Source organism: Lutra lutra, chromosome 9 (assembly GCF_902655055.1).
Source record: "Lutra lutra chromosome 9, mLutLut1.2, whole genome shotgun sequence".
NCBI classification, from domain to species: Eukaryota; Metazoa; Chordata; class Mammalia; order Carnivora; family Mustelidae; genus Lutra; species Lutra lutra.
The window spans coordinates 123,314,559-123,335,672 of record NC_062286.1 but is presented as its reverse complement, the minus strand read 5'-3'; the positions used below and the strand labels follow the sequence as shown (position 1 = coordinate 123,335,672).

The 21,114-nt window shown below is 41.3% G+C and overlaps 1 protein-coding gene across 6 annotated transcripts in view; it reads right to left on the bottom strand.

Moving 5' to 3' along the window:
• Positions 1-1,900: 1,900 nt before the first annotated feature.
• Positions 1,901-21,114, bottom strand: part of RALGAPB (Ral GTPase activating protein non-catalytic subunit beta) — an 83,152-nt gene continuing 63,938 nt past the window's right edge. For all 6 annotated transcript variants that reach the window (XM_047744303.1, XM_047744307.1, XM_047744308.1 and 3 more), the window contains 8 exons: positions 20,676-20,834; positions 16,738-16,903; positions 13,762-13,884; positions 12,031-12,167; positions 8,892-9,000; positions 8,021-8,099; positions 6,690-6,838; positions 1,901-5,990 (listed from right to left, as the gene is read on the bottom strand). In XM_047744303.1, coding sequence (XP_047600259.1) covers positions 5,797-5,990; positions 6,690-6,838; positions 8,021-8,099; positions 8,892-9,000; positions 12,031-12,167; positions 13,762-13,884; positions 16,738-16,903; positions 20,676-20,834 — 1,116 coding nt within the window. In that variant the 3' untranslated portion in view covers positions 1,901-5,796. The remainder of the gene's footprint in view (positions 5,991-6,689; positions 6,839-8,020; positions 8,100-8,891; positions 9,001-12,030; positions 12,168-13,761; positions 13,885-16,737; positions 16,904-20,675; positions 20,835-21,114) is intronic.

Here is a 21,114-nt window from a genome sequence, read left to right as displayed (position 1 = left end):
CCTAAGAGAGCCCCACAAATCTGCATTTTTATGCAAAATCTTCCAATTTAAAAATGTTGCATCAATCACTGAAACACTGTTAGCTCAAGAAAACAAATCTGCTGGGCCTGGGTCACTGGGCTGCCATTTACAAACTTTCTAACACATAGGAGGCCCTCAATAAATGACTATTTACTCTGGAAACTTTGGCAGCTCTCCTTAGGACAGTTTTCAGTGACGGGCTTCTAAGTAGCTAGCCTTGTTCCTTTGTCTCCCAAGTAGAGCGAATACTCTCCAAATGCCGTCTTCTCTTCCCACCTCACCTGTCATTCGTTCGTTCATGTAGAAGCACACCTCCATGTGCCCGGCCCTGTGTCGGGAAGAGGACCTCCAGGGCCCGGCCATCCCAGAGCTGGAGGGAGATGCTGGCCAGACGGGGAGCCTGACAGCTGCGGGGAGTTCACAGGTGGAACGGCTGCTGCTTGTGGAGCGGAGCGAGGCAGAAGCACTCGGTCCCCACAAGGGTCCTGGGCCAGCTACCTCAGTCACTACCGGCAAGTGTCTGTGAAACACACCAATTCCTACACTTCCCCCTGCTCTACTCAGAAACTCTAGGCGAGGCCCAAAGAGCAGCCGGTCTGATCCAGCCCCGTCTCTGGCGCCACAGCAGCTCACAGAGCGCGGGTCGGAAAGTCAGGCAGGCGCAGTTCCAGCTGGGAGAGCAGCTGCAAGGATTGGGTGGTAGACCTGGGGGAGGCTTGGGGTGGACGGACCCCCTTACAGGAGGACATCAGCTCAGGGAGAAAGGCAAGAGGCCAGCCACAGGGAAAGTAGGGAAGGGGCGGAAGGAGGAGAGGGGGGAGCCGGAGCTTGGGGGCCAGTGCTTAGAGTCTTAGGCCGGGGACTCAGAGACTGGAATCCTCAGAAGGGGCGGCCCGGGCAAGACGGCATTACAGTGTGTGTCCAAGAAGAACAGCGCCTTGGCGGGCTGTGCTACTCCGAGCCCGGAGGCCATGACCAGGAGAGGCTTGGGCTGGGGTGGGGGTGGGGATCCTTTGACACGGAGTCCCGAAGGGGCTGAGCAGCACTGGTGGGAAAGGCTTGAACGGACATTTTCTCACCAGAGCCCGAAACAGGACCACTGTGCAATCAGCCTGACGCTTCCCTAGCCTCCAAGGACCGGCTAGAGGTCCTGTGGGCAGAGCAGGCATGGACACACAATTACAGGGAAGGCAGCTCAGAGAGTCACCTGTTAATGTCAAGTCAGTGATAGGCTGGAGGGATAGCTCTTGGCAGAGGCACGAACCCTAACCATTCTCATTGCTGTTTCCTTGGTTCCCCACATGTGTGGTCTTGGTAAGAAGGTGCTAATCAGGCTGTGTGGAACCCTCTCGAGCCAATCTTACTCACGGGGCAGTAGGTGGGGGGAGGATGACTGCCTCTGCGTCTCCCCTTTCCTGACTGCTAGCCCTGGCAGAGCCCAGATTTGGGGCAGGCAGAAGGTAAAGCTGCTTTTCTGTGTCCCTAAGATACAGGCAGCCGGCCCCTCGGTGAACACAAGCCTCTGTACGGCGGGTTTCTGCTGGCAGTGTTTTCATTACACAAGCCCTGTGATGACTTTGTACAGTGACAGAGAGTAACTTATACCTATGGAAGTAATCAATTAATCGTGTATAAAAACAGCAAATCACTATGTTGTAGCCTGAAACTAATATAATGCTGCATGTCAATTATAATTCTGTTAAAAAATTAATCTAACTTTCAGTATTCCATGAAACTCTACAAAACCAGTGTGAAAACCCACAGATCTAAATTAGGAAGGTCAGGCAAAGCAGAGCACACAGCCCTGGAAAGAGTAAATGAGAAACACCAAGTGCAGGAATCAAAACCCAGCCTGTCACCAAAAGCACACACAATGTTATTAGATAAGAATCTCCTTAAAATTTAATTGACTAAATGTATTACATTCAATATTCCATGGGTTTCTTCTGGACAAAGGATCGGCATAAATACAAACAAGCCTCTGGGCTTTTCCCTAACCGATGAAGAGAAAACACAGGAGGCGAGGGGACACAGGTACACCTTCGTATTTACATTTCGCCTTTACTTTACAGTTCAGTGCCAGGAATATTTACAGAAAATACAATAAGAAAAAGATCATGTCTTGGCAACATACCGAAATTCATACAAACTGTATATATGATTTCAAGCAAATAATGATACTGTTTATTTTTTAGCCACAACCGCCAAGCCCTTCAGAGGAGAAAGATGTTCTCGGTCACTGCAAGAGGCAAGGACTTGGGAAACTTGGTTTGCTTCAACAAATGTTTATTGGGCGCCTACTATATGCAAGGCACTGTGGAATCCCAAATTACACCTTTTCCCTCACCATTAAAAAAAGAAAAGCATCTGAGGAACGTGAGCTGATGCTCTGAGAAAAACACTATACAGTACATGGCTTCTTCAGCTACCGAGAACCCACAGTTGGATTCCACACTGAGCGGGTGGATTACCTCCAATCTCTCCATCTCAGGAAAAGAGGCTGTCACGGAAATCCTTCGAACAGACCATCTCATTCAACTTACTGTTTCATGTAAACACATAAATAAAATCTTTTCAGGAAGATATAACATGAATGGGTTTTAAAATGCTGAATGGAGAACCACTGCCAGCAGGAGTGTCCAATTACCCCCAATACATCTTTACTATCTACCTCAAAGCGGGTCTTTGAGCAAGGCTGATTTCCACCTTGGGTAAAGTCTTACCTTCCAATGGAAATAAATGCTCCCGAAGACGGTCTCTCCAAAAATCACTCTGTAGAGCCTCACAAATGCTTCCCCACAGTAGGCAGAAAGTAACCATTCATAAAGGCCTCATATACACAGCCTGCGGGCAACCGACATTACTGGCCAAAGACGTAGGTCTTTTCTATTTATAAGGGAGTCCAGAGGAGAATGGGCTACCCTGAAATCGAGGACCAGGAAATGGAGGACAGCACGCACGCACGTTGCTGTGTATGGCCAGCGCGGGAGGGGGTGAACCCACCACATAACTATTCCTTTCGGGACCAGTGCTAGGTAGGAGGAGGTCTTAGGAGGAAGCACAGGACAAAAGTGGGAGCTGGCTGACCAAGAAAAGGCAAAGCCTCCTCACTGGCGTCAGTGCTCCCAACCAGAAAGGAGAAGGAAAGCTCCCATCTCCCAAATAGGAAAAAGGACTACGAGGGGCTACCTGCCTCTGCCCCTTGGGTAATGCTTTGTCACCAAATGCCACACTCATCCACCCCCTGATAATACCTGTCACATGCAGCAACTATACTGTTTAAGCCACAGACCAAAGTGGTCCTGGCTTCCCTTTGAAGGTTAGGAACACATGCTAGCAAATTTATCAAGTGGACTACTAAAGGTTATCACTAGGGACTAAATACGCTCCTCTGGCATTATTCTACTCAAAGTGATTCTAACAAAGGCAGGTGGGTGAACTTAGTGACCATGAACTCAAACCCATACTAGTGAAAGGTTCCAAGTGTTCTTACCGCACTCCCTTTTTAGGTAAATGTTATTTTGAGCAGAAAGAAGGGGCACCTCATGAGGTAGATGTACCCCTATGTTCTATTTGTGCTGTACACACTGGGGTCTCATGCCTTCGGGGGCTGCACAGCTCTGCATCTATCCCTCCTTCCCTGGGAGATCATAGGCTTCCAGATTACAAACTGCATTCAACACGGTTATTCACTTCTCAGTCAGAATTACAAAGCGTTGCCAGAAATGAGAGCAAACGGAAGGATCAAGAAGCCTACCCTCAACACGCACATCACAGTATATTTTGCTGACAGTATATCTGTGCTAAAGGTTTTATCTGAAGAATCACACTGAGGAAGCACACCTACATCAGTTATTTTTAACCTCTGGAATGTTATGAGTTGCCTATTGATTTAAGCCTTCTTTGTTCAAGTCCACCAGAAAAAAAGGCCCATTTTTCCCTTGAAATGTCAATCTGGAATTTCCATGAAAGTTGTTAAACTTCACTTTACACCTGCTGAGTTAATAAAATATTTTTAGAGTAGAATTTGCTCATCTTTGTCCTACACCCCCTACCCCCATGCTACCACCTGGAAACATGAATTTATTGTCCAGATTAAAAAGAAAATCGATTATTCAAAAACACCATACCCTGAATGGAAACTGGAGTCACAGAAGGAGGAAGTAATCTTTACCTGAGCTTAAAACAAATATGAAGGAACGGGTACAGCAAACTTAAAACCAAGAGTTGCTATGATACCCAAATTTCTTGCTCATAGATGACAAAACACATACTTTTGGAATAGAAATATCTGCACGGGGAACTAGGCCCTACATTACCCCCCACCCTCAAATGAACTCCCCAAACATCAAACCAAACACGCCACTGCAGCCCTGACCTACAGTCTATTGACTCCAGAGTTCACGTGGAAAACCACCCCTAACACAGCTGTGAGCACTCCTCTTTGGACTTCAAATGTCACTTATTTTCTTAACATAAAATAATCTTAATAAAGAAGAAAGCATGGAAGAATAGGAGAAATGAGCATTTATACTCTAGCACTGTAACAGGAATCCTCGGAAGGTTGTTCTGGGTCTGGCCACCTCAAAACATTTATCCCTGGCAGAAAAGTAGCAGTGAGGTAACAGAAATATTTCCAAAACCCGGGCAGGGATTTGTTGTGCCTTTGGCTGGCAAAAGTCCAGAAAACATGACAACAACCACCATTTCTAACAGCAGTCACCCTAGGGGGTGGTCACTAATGTTTGTCAATTACGATGAAATCCAGGAGCGCTCTGGGAGAGATCTGAATTAGTAGCGTTGAGAGGCTGTTTCCTGAACCCCAAATTAGAATCCTTCATAAACTACTGCAGTTTCCTGCTTGGTCCTGAAATAAGAGTCAATGGATGAAACCAAGTAATTTTCAACCCTTGTTGCGAACTTCCATTTCTTAAAATTTAACCAAGAAATTACCAAGGAATAACGAATGCTTAGCCTGTCATCATGCCCCAAGCCACACAGCAATGGAGAGAGTGGAGGCATCACTGCTGTCTCACTTTCTAACCCCAATGCCACTTGTGTCCCCTTTAAAGGACAGAGCCATGCCTCCAATGTAGATCTGCTCCTGGGCTGCCCAGAAACTGAGGCCTTCAGATAGATCTGTGCAGTAATGAGGACGATAACTTTGTGAAATGTGGAGAGGAAACATGAAATATTTTAATGTCAGGCTTCTTACCTAAACAAAACACATTTATGCTCATTTCTGTCAGTTGGACAGCTGGACGACAACTGAACTTACAAGTGAGCAGAAAGCTGAGATTTCTTTCCTTTTCCTCCATGCTATCATCAGCATGAGTCTTTGAATGTCCTGGAAGATTCTGAGACAGATTTTAATTCTGAACATAACCTCCTAAAAAGTGAAGTATAAAACTATCTTCAACTTCTAATTTGCAAATTTGATACTACCAATGCACGTGTTTAACTGAGATGCAGGAAGCCTTTCTCCTCAAAAGGCTTATATTTAACTAAAATTGTCACTTTTAAAAGAAAGTTCATGGCTAAAATGTATATCATCATTACCAGCAGGAATATGATTGTGTCTGGGAGCCCATTTCACTAGAAAGCCAAAAGTCTTCTATCAAATGGGTTTATAATGGGTTTCTTCTATTCTGGTGATTAAACAGTAAGCTCTTGGGGAGTGATTGGTTTTTCTTTTTACAGTAATCACCTATCCAACTGTTTTGCTCTGATATCATAGCCCCAAACTGGAGTTCAAGAGTCCTAGACAGACAGTGTCTAAGAAGTGCAGTTCTTGAGTCCAACCTCCTGGAAAAGTGAAGTATAAAACTCTGGCTCCAGCTGCTTATTCCGGTACTTGTTGACAATGTCTGTGATTTTCTGTTTCCGGCGGACATGTGGTGGACTGTAGGAGTCACTCTCCAGTCTCTTTCTTCTACAAATATTAATTACAGTCTGCCTTACCAGAAAACCTTGAAAAAACAGAGGGTATTAAATTCAACGTGAGTAACGAGCTGTCTAGGTGAACTATCGGTATTCAAAGTGAACTACTCTCTACAAAGTCAAACCTAGTTCATTCCATGTGCAAAACTTCTCGTCCCTGGAGAAATGGACAACACTCTACTGAGACAAAACTGCTAGAAGAAATAAACCAGGGAAAACAGAAGTAAATCTGGTCTGACAACCCATCTTCCTGCCCTGGATTATAAACAGCTCTCTGATTTTCTAGGCCTGGAAGTTTGTGAATCATAGTTCTACATGTACTTAAGTATATGAAGCACAGTTAAAAAAGAACAAAACATGCTTCTTAGTTAACAAGAATGTTGGCAATTTCTTTTTTTTCTTTTTAGATTTGATTTGAGAGAGAGCAACGGCGAGAGAGAGAGAGAACGAGCAGGGAGGAGGAGAGGGAGAAGCAGACTTCCCACTGAGCAGGGAGCCCGATGTGGGAACTTGATCCCAGGACCCTGAGCTCATGACCTGAGCCCAAGGCAGACGCCTGACCAACTGAGCCATCCAGGTGCCCCAAACCACAGCATTTTCTACATGTAGGATCTATTAAGTAGTATCACCATTTCCTTATTTCTACTTCTTGGTTCATAAAAATATTTAAGCAAATAAATTTTTAAAAAGAGAGAAACCTTAACTCTGGCCATATATGAAGGCCTTACCAAGTGCTCGCCTGCTGACAATCATCCCATCCACAAGCGGGATGACCATGTTAAATTTTCCAGTGGCTCCTTGAATTTTTATCCGGAATAATCCAGTGTTTAAAGGGTGGATAAAGATGACAGGAACTTCTTTTTCAAGAGTGGTAGATCTTAAGGAAAGAAAAGAAAACTCTTTTTTACCCCAACCACATAAAAGCTGAAGTTCTCCATGTGTAATTTAAGAAAATTAAGGACACTTGATGCCATGCTTGATGTAGTCTGATAGGACCCAACGTGTCACTCTGCTCAGAATCCTCCTTCTGGGAGCCCACGTTGCTGCACCCCACCCCAAACCCCTATTAACACCTGGCCCTAATGCCCATCACTGCAGTTGGGCTTTTCAAACTAATAAAAAAGGGCTTAAAAATGTGTTTTAAAACCACTAGGGACACAGGGTAGAAGCAAAGGGAGAGGAATCTCGGGGGGGGGGGGGGGTAGATCCAGCAACCAGCTGTGGGACTTTCACTTAGTTCCTCCTTCTTGTGGGGAACAATTCATCTTACATGCAATACAAATCAGGTTATGTAACTTGATATCAAGGGCAGATCTCTGATGTATGAAATAAGGTTGGCATCTGGGGTCAGAAGCCTGAGTTCAGATCACCTTCTCTTTCATTTACTGAATGTGTGATACTGAAGAATAATTTCTATCAGCCCATTTTATTCCATTTGTAAAACAGAGATGATAATGGCACTTATTGTGAATTGTTTTAAAATAAATACCTATTTAAACCAAAAGCAAGCAAGCAAGCAAGCAAAAAGTCTTGAGACTATAAAGCCTATAGAGATACATTATTACTAATTTTAGAATCTAATTATACCCTTTTATCCTTTTTGTGTATTGGCAGCTAAAATAGGAATCTTATTACTATAATAAGGTTAACATTACATTTTACTTAGAAATATTTCCCCATTAAATAGCTCATTTAGTTAGGACATTTTAACTATCCAGAATGTTTTGACCAATTTAACTCTATTACTTCTATCTAATATTGGCAGTCTGTTGTTATAGTCTTCATTAATGCTTAACTGCTCCCACCTATTCAGTTTTCTCTTTGCTGCAGATGAATACAAAATAGCAATTAATTATGCCATTTTAAAATGCCTGATAATTTATCACCTTGTACACGTATCTACCAACTTCTTTGATTTTTTTTCCTTATGTTTATTTCCTATTGCCTCCACCCCTTTTGTTTCCTTATCTTTATGAAATCACAACGGACATACTGTAACGAATAGATTTTTCTATGCTTCAAGACATGCTGGTGAGCCTGACACAAATAAAGAGTGTACCTCAGAGAAGTGCTACTGTTTGCAGTAGTTTCCACACCAGTACTGATCTCTGTCAGCAGGTCTGAGAGGGGAAAGTTTTCTGGAAGAAAGTAACAGCATTACAATTAATATCTCCCTCATATTTCTAAAACAAATAGTAGGAAATCTAATTTCCTAATCTTTTTAAACAAGTGTGCAATGAATATATGGATTGTGATATCCCAAAATACATAATCCTGACCATTCCTACCAAAAAGAAATCTCCCTCAAGACAAATTTTAGCTAAGTGCATCTAAAGCTCAGTATTTATAGAACATGATCTGTGGTCTTTGAGAGCTTGGTTGGAAAGCAATGATCACACTTTTCCACAAACCCTGAGCTGGATGAGATACTAGGCTAAGAATGCATTTCTAATGCTCTTATGTTGCTTACATAAAAATCACGAGAAACTTACCCACAGCAGAATTCCTAAGGACAAATTAATCTTTACACCAGAACTAGACAGTCGGGTTCATCCAGAGGTGAGGGAACTGTTCCCCCTTCCCCTTTCCAGAGGTCCTGAGATGACCGGGAGCTACATGGAGTGGGACCAACTCACAACAAGCCAGTCACTGTGATATCAAGAATAGCTGAACGTTTTACACCCACTAGTCTCATCAAATCATCACGACTAGGAGATGCCATGAGTGTCTCCATTTAACAGATGAGTACTCTAAGGCTTAACGAAACTGAGTGAGGGGTGGAGCCCGGATGCCAACCCAGGCTTGCTGAACTCCAGCCCCAGCTTCTGGCCACCACACCACATCTGTGCTTCCTTCCTCTCTTTAGACATTCAGCAAGTCACTGTCATTCTACAATAATTTTACTTATGGACAAAGTCCTTACACAGTACCTATATCATCATAGCGCTCCACCCAGACTACAGAAACTCTTGTCTCAGGTCCAAGGGGAGGCACAGGGCGACCCTGAGGCAGCTTCTTCATTCTGGAACTGGGACTAAGCTATATGAGGTAGAGAAAAGCAGAAAAGAAAAAGGGGGAGGGAAAAAAAAGAAGCGGCTTAATAAAATGACCCAACCACATATTCATCAAGCTGCCCAGTGATGTAAATATCAGGTCACGGGAAATCACTTCAGGAGAAAAGTAAATATATTTGCAAAAAAGCTCTTCTTTGACTCCTGTTTATCAAGTCTCAGCCTAGAACAAAGAAACGAGGGTCTTAGATTCCCAAAGAAGATAAGGAATACTGACCAATTATAATTTACATTAATAAAAATAAAACTTGGTGGGGAGTTGCCAGGGCGGCTCAGTCGGTTGGGCGCCTGACTCGGCTCAGGTCCTAATCTCGGGGTTGTGGGATCGAGCCCCATGTCTGCTGGAGATTTTCTCCCTCTCCCTCTGTCCGCCCTTCCACCTGCTAGCGTGCACTCTCTCTCTCTAAAATAAATGGATAAATAAAATCTTTAAAAAATTTGCAGGCAATGTCTTAATGAGGGCTTCAGAGGATTTGAGTCTATCAATAGCCTACGGCCAGTAAGCAGAATGCTTTCCTCACCTCAGCAACGTCACTGGTTTGCCTGAGGATCCTAATCTCTAAAATGTCCCATCAGCAAGTTACTTCTAGTTCTCATTTCTAGGCCAGAGGTTTCCTACTGCAATCTAGGCCAAAAAAGTCCTTTTTCTTGTCAACAGAATGAAAAAAAGAGTTGCTTGTGTCTTTGTTATCATGCAATCTGCTTCTGGCTTTCCTGCCTACCTGATCGGCATGAAGTTTCTCTGAAGGGCTAGCAGGCCTCTGCGGCTCCCCTTTAGCAAACTGGCGCTGGCAAACACCACTGTGAGGGCATACAGTAGGGATGAGTTTGTGCTAAAGCCCTAAACAAAGCTACGTGGACAAAAGAGAGAATCTCATACCTAAGTTGAATTTTAAAAATAAAACTGCTTTATTAGCACAGAAATATCCCTGTGTTCGGATGACAGAGCCCATGGCAATTCCCTTAGATTCTTATTTCCATTTCAGTTTGTGTTCTGGCAGTCACAGAAAATGGCTGTGACTAAGAGATCTCCTCCAAAGTGGTGGCAGACACCGGCCACACTCAGAGACCATTTTCTTACCATGGCTCCTAGTCAGCTGTGAATCTGACTTTAGCCCTAGATTCAAAGGGCTCCTATGGGATGCCCGGGTGGCTTAGTTGGTTAAGCATCTGCCTTCAGCTCAGGTCATGATCCTGTAGTCCTGGGATCGAGCCCTCTATCAGGCTCTCGGCTCAGTGGGGAGTCTGCTTCCCCCTCTGCCCTTCCCCCTACCATGCCCTCTCACACTCTCTCTCAAATAAAATCTTAAAAAAGCAGGGGGGCTCCTGTGATTAGGTCAGGCCTACCTGGGTAAGCTCTTTTGATTAACTCAAAGTAACCTTAATAATTATACCCACAAAATCCTTTTTGCTGTATAACAGAACATAATCACAGGATAGCTCATCATATTCACAGGTTCTACACACACACATGGGGAGGACATCATACAGGGGCAGGAGTCCCTGGGGGTTATCTTAGAATTCAGCCTAACATGGTGGCCTTTTTTCCTATAACTTGAATAAACTCACTCAGCAGATCGAGTAGATTTTTTAAAAAAGATTCCTCAGGGTTTCTACATATATATGATCATGTCATCTGCAAATACATACAGTATTACTTCTCCTTTCCAATACTTATGCACTTTGTTTCTTTTTCTTGTCATATTTCCCTGTATAGGACTCCATGTTGAATGCAAGTGGTGAGAGCAAATATTCTTGCTTTGTACTCCATTCAGGGGGGAAAGCAGTCAACAATACTGTATAGTATAACCTTAGGCTTCCAGTAGAGCTCGGTCTCAGGTTCAGAAAGTTCTCTTCTATTCAGAGTTTGCTGAAAGTCATGAATGAATGTCGAATTTAAAGTCAACTGCTTTTTCTGCATCTATTGAGATAACATTTTTATTTTAGATAGTAGTGTATAAATCAACAAAGGGAAACCTCACTAAAGCGGGAGGCTAGAAAAAGGAGCCATGCCACCCAACTGCAGTTACATGAATAACTGTCCATTACAGACGCCAACAGGAAAGAATCATCAATTACAGGCCCCACCAGGAAAAGATGTACATGAAATCTCCTGCCAAGAAAACCTCTGCTTCAATCAAGTTTACGTTTCTTTTGTCTTTCTATTATTTGTTACAAATCAATCTTCTCACATTTATGAAAGGATCCCATACCCTCCTATCACTCACTTGTCCACTTTCCAGTAAGCATAAAGAGGTAATATGAGGAGAAAACAAAAATAAAGACGTAACATCTACTCATACGGCAAGAAAAATCATATAAAAGTAAAATGCTCCCTTCTTGCAGTGGCTGCTGTGTGTCTCACTCATTACATCTAGTCATACTCTGGGCTAGTCTCCAAAGTGCTACCATTTGTACAGAGTAGACTTAAGTTGAATGTTGCATGATTAAAGATGTGGACCATACAGCTGCTGTTGTACTTTTCTTTATTAAGGTTTATTTATTTATCTGAGAGAGCGAGAACTAGCGTGTGCACGAGTGGGGAGAGGCGGGGGGGTGCAGAGGAAGAGGGAATAGCAGACTCCCTGCTGAGCATGGAGCCCAATGCAGGGCTTGATCCCAGGACCCCAAGATTATACCTGAGTCAAAGGTATAACCAACTGAGCCACCGAGGCACCCCACTACTATTGTACCTTTAATGGATATTTCAGGGACAAGATAAAAACTTAAGCCTGAGAAGGAATGGGTGAGAGACCCAAGCATGGTACCAAAATGGCCAAATCAAGGAAAACAACAGGGGCTGTCTTATTTGTGCATTTGCTGCAAGCTGAGAAAAAGAAAACTGTGAGAATTTGATTTAAAAAAATTAAGATACTAATGAATCAGTACTGCTATCATTACTCTCTACGTTACAGTTAAAAGGTAACTAAAGGCATGATTCTATAATTACTCCCACTGCATGACAAATTTTCAGAGTTCTATCAACAGAGCTACTTACCCGCTGTGAGGAATTAAGATTGTCTGTGTGATTAGGGAAAAGCTCAAGTGTCAGGGATGGCTGCTTTAGAATTCCAGGCATAAGATCCATATTTGAATCACTATCTTGGTCCGAGATGTTACTTTCCAAAGAATCAGCTATAGAGTAAAGAAAAAAATCAATTATATTTACTATTTCTTTAGAAAAGTGTTTAATTATGCTAATGGTCTAACCTAAGTCACTTAAGAGAAGTAATGCCTCTAGACAAAAAATTGATAACCTTTTTCTGTAAGGGGTCGTAAATATTTTAGGCTTTGCTGGTTATGTAGGTCTCTATGGCATATTCTCCTCTGCATTTTATTTACAATGCTAAAAATGGGAAAACTGTACTTAGTGGTCTGATTTTGGCCTGTGAGCCATAGTTTGTCAGCTCCTGTGCTACAGGATAACTGAGGTAAGACTAGAAAATATTTTGACTTTTCAGATGCAGAATATAAGCCATCTGTTACTCTCTGAAATATTTTGATTACATATTCAATCATGTAGCATGGTACCAAGTGGCACAGGGGCATTCCGAAGCCACAGAGTACCTAGTCTCTGTGATTAAGAAGTGATCTGATTAGAGACAAGCGCACAGAGTCAGAAAAAACAAACACAAAAACAAATCTCAAGAAACCGGAGGAGGCGGAGTTGGAGCAGGGGCACAGTCAGCACACAGGACGTTTCCTGACAAGAGGTGAAGAAGACCCAACTGTGGCAAATGAAGTACAGGGACAAGGCTCTAGCTCCGCTGGTGCAAACAGGCTGGGCTAGAGATGAAGCAGGGACTCAACTCAGAGAGGACAAGTGGGACCTGGCTTCTGGAATTAGAGTAGTAGATCACAGTCTTGACATGAAGGCAAACAGCTGCTAGGGATACTGACCTAGACCATGAAAGGTCTCTCTTGCCAGGTACACAACTGGCCAGAGAATATAAGACAGGGGTTGGGGCGGGGGGCGCTGGTGTAGGAAATCAAAGGCCCAAGTACAAAGGTCAGGAGGCCGCCAGCATAAAGGCATGAGAGAAGTCATTAGCCTGGAGATGAGACTATAACAGTGTGACATATATAGCAGCCCATCCTACAGATGGTCTCAATGAAGAAGGTGAAAATTTTCCACCTACTGCCTGGTCAGGCACAAAGAAATGGGCTTAATTTGGGAGGAGCAAAGGCTCTTGGCAAGATAAGACTATGGGTTCAGACTGAGAAGTAATAATCACTCCTGATCCTTTGAAGAACAGACTTAATTTGCTACCTTTTCTAGGCTGTGCTGTTTCTCCTACTTGGTGTCAGAAGATCAGCCAGATGCTATCTTCCAATTGTAGGATTCTCTGAGGTTCCACATAAGGCTCTCACATGGAAAGAGGCAAGTAGGTGGGGAGCTCATTCATAAATAGAGATAAAAATGAATAAACTGGAAAACAAGCCTTCCACATATTAATTAAAGAAAGACAAAAAACAGGTTGAAGTGGGTCCCCTTCTCTACTTAAAGATTATTATGGGAGGTTCAGTCTACCTGTCTTTAACTAGTGTTCTTAAGAAAGTTAAGAAGAGCTAACATCCTATACCTCTGCATAATCTAAATGCTACCATGCCTTAGAAGTTAAACAGTGACTTAGATGACTTCAGAATATCTCCCAATGCAAAAATACTGCACAAACCAGTGAATACAAAAATAGATTTTAAAACAGCACCATACAAAAAATGCTCTTACTTAAGGACTCCACAGGAGAAGGAACTACAAAAGCTATTTCCGTAAGGGCATCGGCATAATACAGCACCTTCTTCTGTCCATTGAAAATGCTAGCCCCAACGTCTTCAGAAGAAATAACTTCATCTAGGAATGAGAAATACTACATTATTGCTCCAAAAAGGGGGAAAAATCAGTTTCATCCTGCTTCATGAAATTTTAACTGGTTAATAAAATGGAAATCGACAGAAGGCACATTTCCAGCAAGAACCAATAAGTGTTTAAGAAGAATAAACTATAAGTGTTCATTATATGCCTTTACACTAAATTTAAATGATAACATCTTAAATTCACAGTTTCTGAAACTACTCTAATTAGGCTACTTCTGATTAGCAAAGCCTTGAACTCATCTGTACGAGGCAGATTATGAAAACAGTTTTTCGGGAAGAGGTAATAATCCAAAGGAAGACAACCACCACAAACCTCTGAACAGAGTTAGGGCAGGTGTCTGTGTGTTTCATACTCTTGCTTTCAAGGCATTCCTGTCTCTGGTCTCTCTCTACTGCTCCTCAGCTCTGCTTCTGCTCCACCTTCCCCAACGGTCAGTGACAGAACATAAAACATACAGGCATTCTGAGTAATAGTATCTGCTCCATGCCAGCAAGAATGAATGAACAAAAGTAACATTCCTGAGACCTAGTATAGTTCTCAATTAAAATGAACATAATGCCCTACCAGTAATACATAAAAGACCAACAACAACCTGAAAAAAACTAGGAAGAGGAAATGAACAAGTTCTTCTCAGGAGAGAAATAAAAATATGAAAAAATGCTGAAAAAATAAAAATGTGAAAAAATATGAAAAAATGCTCAATCTTTTTTTTTTTTTAAAGATTTTATTTATTTATTTGACAGAGAGAGATCACAAGTAGACAGAGAGGCAGGCAGAGAGAGAGAGGAGGAAGCAGGCTTCCCGCTGAGCAGAGAGCCCGATGTGGGACTCGATCCCAGGACCCTGAGATCATGACCTGAGCCGAAGGCAGCGGCTTAACCCACTGAGCCACCCAGGCGCCCAAAAATGCTCAATCTTAATTAAAAACAGAAAATTGGGGGGGGGGCCTGGGTGGCTCAGTGGGTTAAAGCCTCTGCCTTCGGCTCAGGTCATGATCTCAGGGTCCTGGGATCGAGCCCTGGATCGGGCTCTCTGCTCAGCGGGGAGCCTGCTTCCTCCTCTCTCTCTGCCTGCCCCTCCATCTACTTGTAATCTCTGTCAAATAAATAAATAAAATCTTTAAGAAAAAAAACAAAAACAGAAAATTTCTCAGCTAACAGACTGGTAGATACCTAATGTTGGTGAGGATGTGGCACACAGAAGTTTAGACCAGAGGTTAACAAACTTTCTCTGTGAAGGATCAGATGGTAAATAAGGCTTTGTAGGCCAAATGGTCTCTGCCATGATGACTCAAGTATGAGAGCACCATAGCACGAAAGCAGTCGTAAACAAGTGTAGCTGAGTTCCAATAAAATTTCATTTGCAAAAATGGGATGGGCTGTAGTTTGCCAGCTCCTGGTTTCAACACTGGGAAGGCACATTGCGTCTACTATAGTAGACACTTTGGTTATTGCCACAATACCCACTCTGTCCTCCTGCATTCTATAGCAGGTGTGAACTGTAAGTGAAACTGATCCTTCATACCGGTTGTACCTTGTCTACAGCTCTCTACCAGTGTCAGTCCATCTCTCTTGCCATAGCAACGGTCTGGAGTGGCCAAATCACTGCGTATCTCAGGACCTGGGTGTAGGGAGGTACTGAGACCCAGCTAATCTCTCCTCTTCGGGCTAGGGTTGGTATGTGAATGTAAAGCCTGGAATGGCCTTTCCATACTATGAGAGAAGCCAGGCTAGGGACAAAATCAATATACGAACAGCAGAGCTAAAGGTAAATTGCAGAGAAAGGGAACAGGGTGCTGACTAAATGACAACAAAAATGTACACTAACCTCTGGAATTTTAATTTACATCAGACAATAAATGACCTTTAAAATATAAGCCAGTTTGGGTCAAGTTTTCTATTACTGCAACCATAAGCATCCAATGATACATTTATCAAATTAAAAAAAATGCGTATTCTTTTATCAGTTTACTTATAAGAATTAAATATACTCAAGCATATTATTAAAGGATATGTGGAAATTAAGATTAGAGTATATCCCCAAATAGTTCCATTCAACCTTGACTGAAATCAGAAAAAATGACAGGTCACAAGTCACTATGGTATTCAGTGGGAAACCTTGAGAGAATACAATCTGGTTAACAAAGCAACTCTGATAATTCAAAGCACTGGGGGTATCACCCACTTCAGAGATAATATTAACTCTCCAGTGACTTCAGGAGCCCTCAGAAAAAGAGCCAGGAGGGGCAAAGGTCTTAAGTTTAAATTTATACTTGCCCTGGTATTTATTATTCTGATTATAGTTCCCCAAGAAGATTTGTAGATATGGGCATGAATCTCTCCAAGATAGTCAGGTGTTTACTACAAAGACTTTTATATATTGTCCCAATAATGGAACCTTTAACGATAGCCACGATATCTATAAAACACACCTGTTAATAGAAAACTGTATTGGGCAAAATATACGTTAGCAAACTTGTTAGCAAATAAATCTTGATTTATTATAATACTGTTATACAAAACAGAATTTGTTTACTCACAATATAAAAGGGAACTTATTAGCCTTGTGATATTTAACCCATGAATTTCATATTAACTACCTTTATGTGTCTGTAATTTTTTCCCCATTTATGCAAAAGACATCTGAAAGAATATACAAACAAACTAGTGTTAAGTGGCCTCTTGTGAGGAGTTGAATTAGGGGAAGAAAAGTTTTCTTTAATATACCTCTGGTTTGTTTCTTTGTAAAATAAGGCTACAAACTTATAGTAAAGAGGGAGAAACCAAGAGTAACAAAACAAGGAAAAACAATGACCATTAAGAGTTTTACCTTGTTCAGGTCCTTCACCATCATCACAACTGTTAATAGACCAACTGGTGGAAACATGCCCAGTCCAACCCGGGTGTCTGCCCACATCTACTGACCAGCCAAGGGAAAGCAAAAATTCTAGGAAATGTGGCTGAACATTTCTGGAAGATTCCACATTCTTTAAAATCTGAAATACATACCAATCATCAGCACATAGTAAAGGAAACAAAAGAGCATATCAAAATAAATCTTGAAAATAAATAAATCAATCTCCATAAAATCCGTTAGTTTTAAAGTATCTGACAAATTAAGTCTAAGCTCAGAATAAACTTGGGAATACATCCCTTTGGTTAAAAATGATGCTTCTAGTTAAGACAGATTTGGGTTCAAATCCTAGCTGGGTCTTGGGAAAGTTTCTTAACCTCACTGTTACAGTGTCTTCAACTTTAAAGTAGGGATAATAATGATGTTTGCGAAGAGTAGCTGCGATAATGCAAGTAAAGACTTTAGCTTCCCCTCTTGCAAAACAATACTGAACCAGACAAGTTTACTTAAAGTAAATTAAAACTGCAATGTCCCTGTTTTCACAGACTTTACTGTCTGGTTAGTGAGATACATTACACAGGTATGTGATTATTTTATTACACATCATAAGAAAGGATATTATAAAAAGTACAAATCTATTAAAAATTCAATAAAGAATAGGTATAATTAACAAACAAGCAAGAAAACATCCTTCTCCGAGTCCCTAAAAGAGAATGCAGCCATTCCAGAAAAAACAGAATGACCAGAAGGTTCTCCCTTCTTCACTAAATACAAGATTTAATACCTTGGCTTTTTACTTGTCTCAAAAAGAAAAATCCCTAAAATCATAGTTCCATGGGGGTGAATCCCCCTCCAGGGGGCAACTGGAATGTCTGAAGACACTTCTGTCATTGCAGCTTATGGAGTGCGACTGGCATCTAGTGACCTATTTGTAGGACAGCTTCCATAACAAAGAATTATCTAGCCGAAAATAGCAATAGTACTGTTGTCGAAAACCCTACACTAACAGAAGGAAAATGAGAAATCCTCTACAAATTATAAATGAAAAGGGGGGAATGTATCAAAATCAGCAAGGGAATATTTTTTTCTTGAATGTTTCACTAAACTTTTAATTTAATAATTATAAAAACATTTAACTTTTATTTCATTTTGTATTCAATGTTATCTCCCTTGTGAGAATAAATGACTATAATTAAGTGATTTATCTGAACTACAGTTCTTAATCTAAGATCATTCAACCTATAATCTAATATCAGTAATATTAAAAGTCTGCAGTATGAACTGCATCTATAAAACACATAAACAGATCACACAACATGAAAACAAAGAATAAAAGGATCGCCTGACACTGAACACAGCAATGGATAACACTGTTGATAATAACACTCAAAATCAGCATACAGAGATTTGAGGCATTCTTGAATTCAGAGAGGGGTGAGCGGACACTGATTCTAAAGGACCAGGGAAACATAAATCTGCCACCTGAGCAACATCTTAAACATGAGATTCTCTTAGACCACTGCAGACCTTCTACCATCAGCAAAAGTAGGATCCTGGAATCACTATTCTTAAAACTCTCCAAATGACAGTGATGGAGTCGGTCTACAAGTCACATGTGTGGCTCATCAGTGCTAATCTATTCAAGACCATACAGAGGCCTGAACAAATCAAAATATGGGGTGTTCCCTCTGTTACTTGTCAACCCACTGGGTGAAACTTGCCAGGCCATCACATCTTAAACACTTGTTAGAAGTACCCTATGTATCGGAGAAAGACAACTATCATATGATCTCCCTGATATGAGGGAGAGGAGATGCAACATGGGGGGTTAAGGGGGTAGGAGAAGAATAAATGAAACAAGATGGGATTGGGAGGGAGACAAACCATAAGTGACTCTTAATCTCACAAAACAAACTGAGGGTTGATGGGGGGAGGGGGGGGTGGGAGAGGGGGGTGGGGTTATGGATATTGGGGAGGGTATGTGCTATGGTGAGTGCTGTGAAGTGTGTAAACCTGGCGATTCGCAGACCTGTACCCCTGGGGATAAAAATATATGTTTATAAAAAATAAAATTTAAAATACGATTCCAAAAAAAAAAAAAGAAGTACCCTATGTAGTTCACCCACAGCCCTTCACAGTCCTGTAAGCGTAAGGAAACTGATTTGACAGCCACTTCCAGTTTTCTTTCAATTAAAATTGTTATTCAAAAGTGGAAGTTTTAAATAAACAATTTCTGAAAAATTAGTCAAGACACAATAGATGAGCAGATTCAACGTGCAGGCCCTGGTGGGCGACTAGAAATTACCCTAAAGCTATCCTGCGGCTAGGGAAGGTGGGACTCAGACATTCTACAGGAGGCTGCAGACTGTGCGATGCTCTCATCCCTCTCAGTGCCTAGAAAGCTAAGGAAATGGAATTAGTTTAAGAGCTATCTCAACAGTCTGTGTCTTCTTTTACAGGAAGGAGAAAAATGACCCTACTATTGTCATACGAACCATGCATGAGACTTCTTCCAAACAAATCCCCAACCTCTGCAATCAACCCCATTCTCAGGTTCTTTCAAATACCTGGAGTCCACTAGTCTCACCTCCAGCCATCATAAGCCCACATTCTCCCAAGCTCCAAGTATACTGGACTCCACAGTGAATTTGGTGAAGATGGAATTCTCTCTTAACCTCCAGGGCCATTACACATGCTACGACTTTGTTAGTAAAAACCTGCTTTTCCCTTTTTACCCACTCTCAATATAACCACAGATAACAGCTAAAATATTTTCCTCCTAACCTTCTCAAAAGGAGGTTAGGTTTTCCTGTTGATGGCTCCTATAAAATGTTTCTAATTAGCACACTTTACTATGGCTGTTTCTTTAGTCATCTGTCTTCCCCTTTAGACGGCAGTTCTGGAATGTCAGATACCTTGCAGATCCTGTTCACCACTACAACCCTGGCACCTAACTGACAGTGGACACTTAATATTTATTGAGTCAATAGCATGAGATGAGAAATCTCATATTTTCTAATAGTTCACCAATTATAATAAATCTCATAAATCTCATAAATCAATCTCATTTTCTAATAGTTTACCAATTACCTGAAATAGTGCTTCTAATAGAAATAAACATTTTGAGACTTTGATAAATTTCTTATGGTGTGTTCAATTTGATTAGCTACCAGCATTACAAGGATTACAGTAAAATTCTGAGACCATGCAGACATAGTGCCCTGTACATCTAATACTGTATTTGGTAACTCTTCCTTTGGCTCTTTCCTAGTCAAAAGTTCGTAGCTGCCTGCCAATCCATGTTTCAACTATTCGTTTCCAACAGATGCTTTAACTCTCTTGTCATTTGTTCTCCATTTTCCCATTATCCTTTATCTTGTATTTTTCTTCATACTTCTCCTACTCTCTTTGATACATGCACCAACTTAAGTCTTCTTTAACTTAAGTTTTACTCAAGTCTTCCACTTCTGTCCTTTATTTCAGGTGTTCTTCTCCCCACTGCACGCTATGCACACCTCAACTGAAATTATCTGCTTGTGAAATTACCTGCAAGGTAAGCTCCTTGAGAGGAAAGACTGTTACTCACTTCTATACCAGGCACTGAAGATGCTCAGTAAATATCTGCTGTTTTTCACCTTAAGCTTTTTGTGGTTAACCTGTACTTCAGTTTCTTTTGAATCCAAATTCTTTAAGGGGAAGAAAGACACATTATGGCTCCTCTCTACATCACGTTCTTTTGAGAGTCAAAAGGCTTAGGACTCTGAGCATCACGATTTCATTAACTCCATTCTGAACTGGTTCACAGTCTTTAAGCATCATGTATAACCTACCTACTACTATGGATAAACACAGCCAAGTAAAACTTTTTAACATTTATAGCATAAAAAATTATCCCCAAAATGCAGAAATCTTACCTCCTGGTTGGTTTTCTGACCTGGTTTCATATAGAAAATAAAAACTGTGTCAAAGGGACGACATGGCAAGAGATCCAGATACCCAATGTCATCAAAAAATCCAGGTATCGTGGAGTCAAGTGCAATGAGGTGAGGAGGTAGGCGACTATTTGCAGGTTCCTACCACCAAAGGAAGAAAGGAGAAATTATTATCTCTTTTCATTATTCTAATTATAAAAGCAACACTTGCTCAGAGTTTAATATATATAAGTAAAAAAATTATAAAGTGGCAGGAATAAATACAACTATTATCCTAAACTAGAAAAACTATTTAACATTCTTGTATACTTCCTTTCAACTATTTTTTTGTCAAAGACAATTGAGATCATACTATGTATACAATTTTTTTCTTTTTTTTTTTTTTAAAAGATTTTATTTATTTATTTGACAGATAGAGATC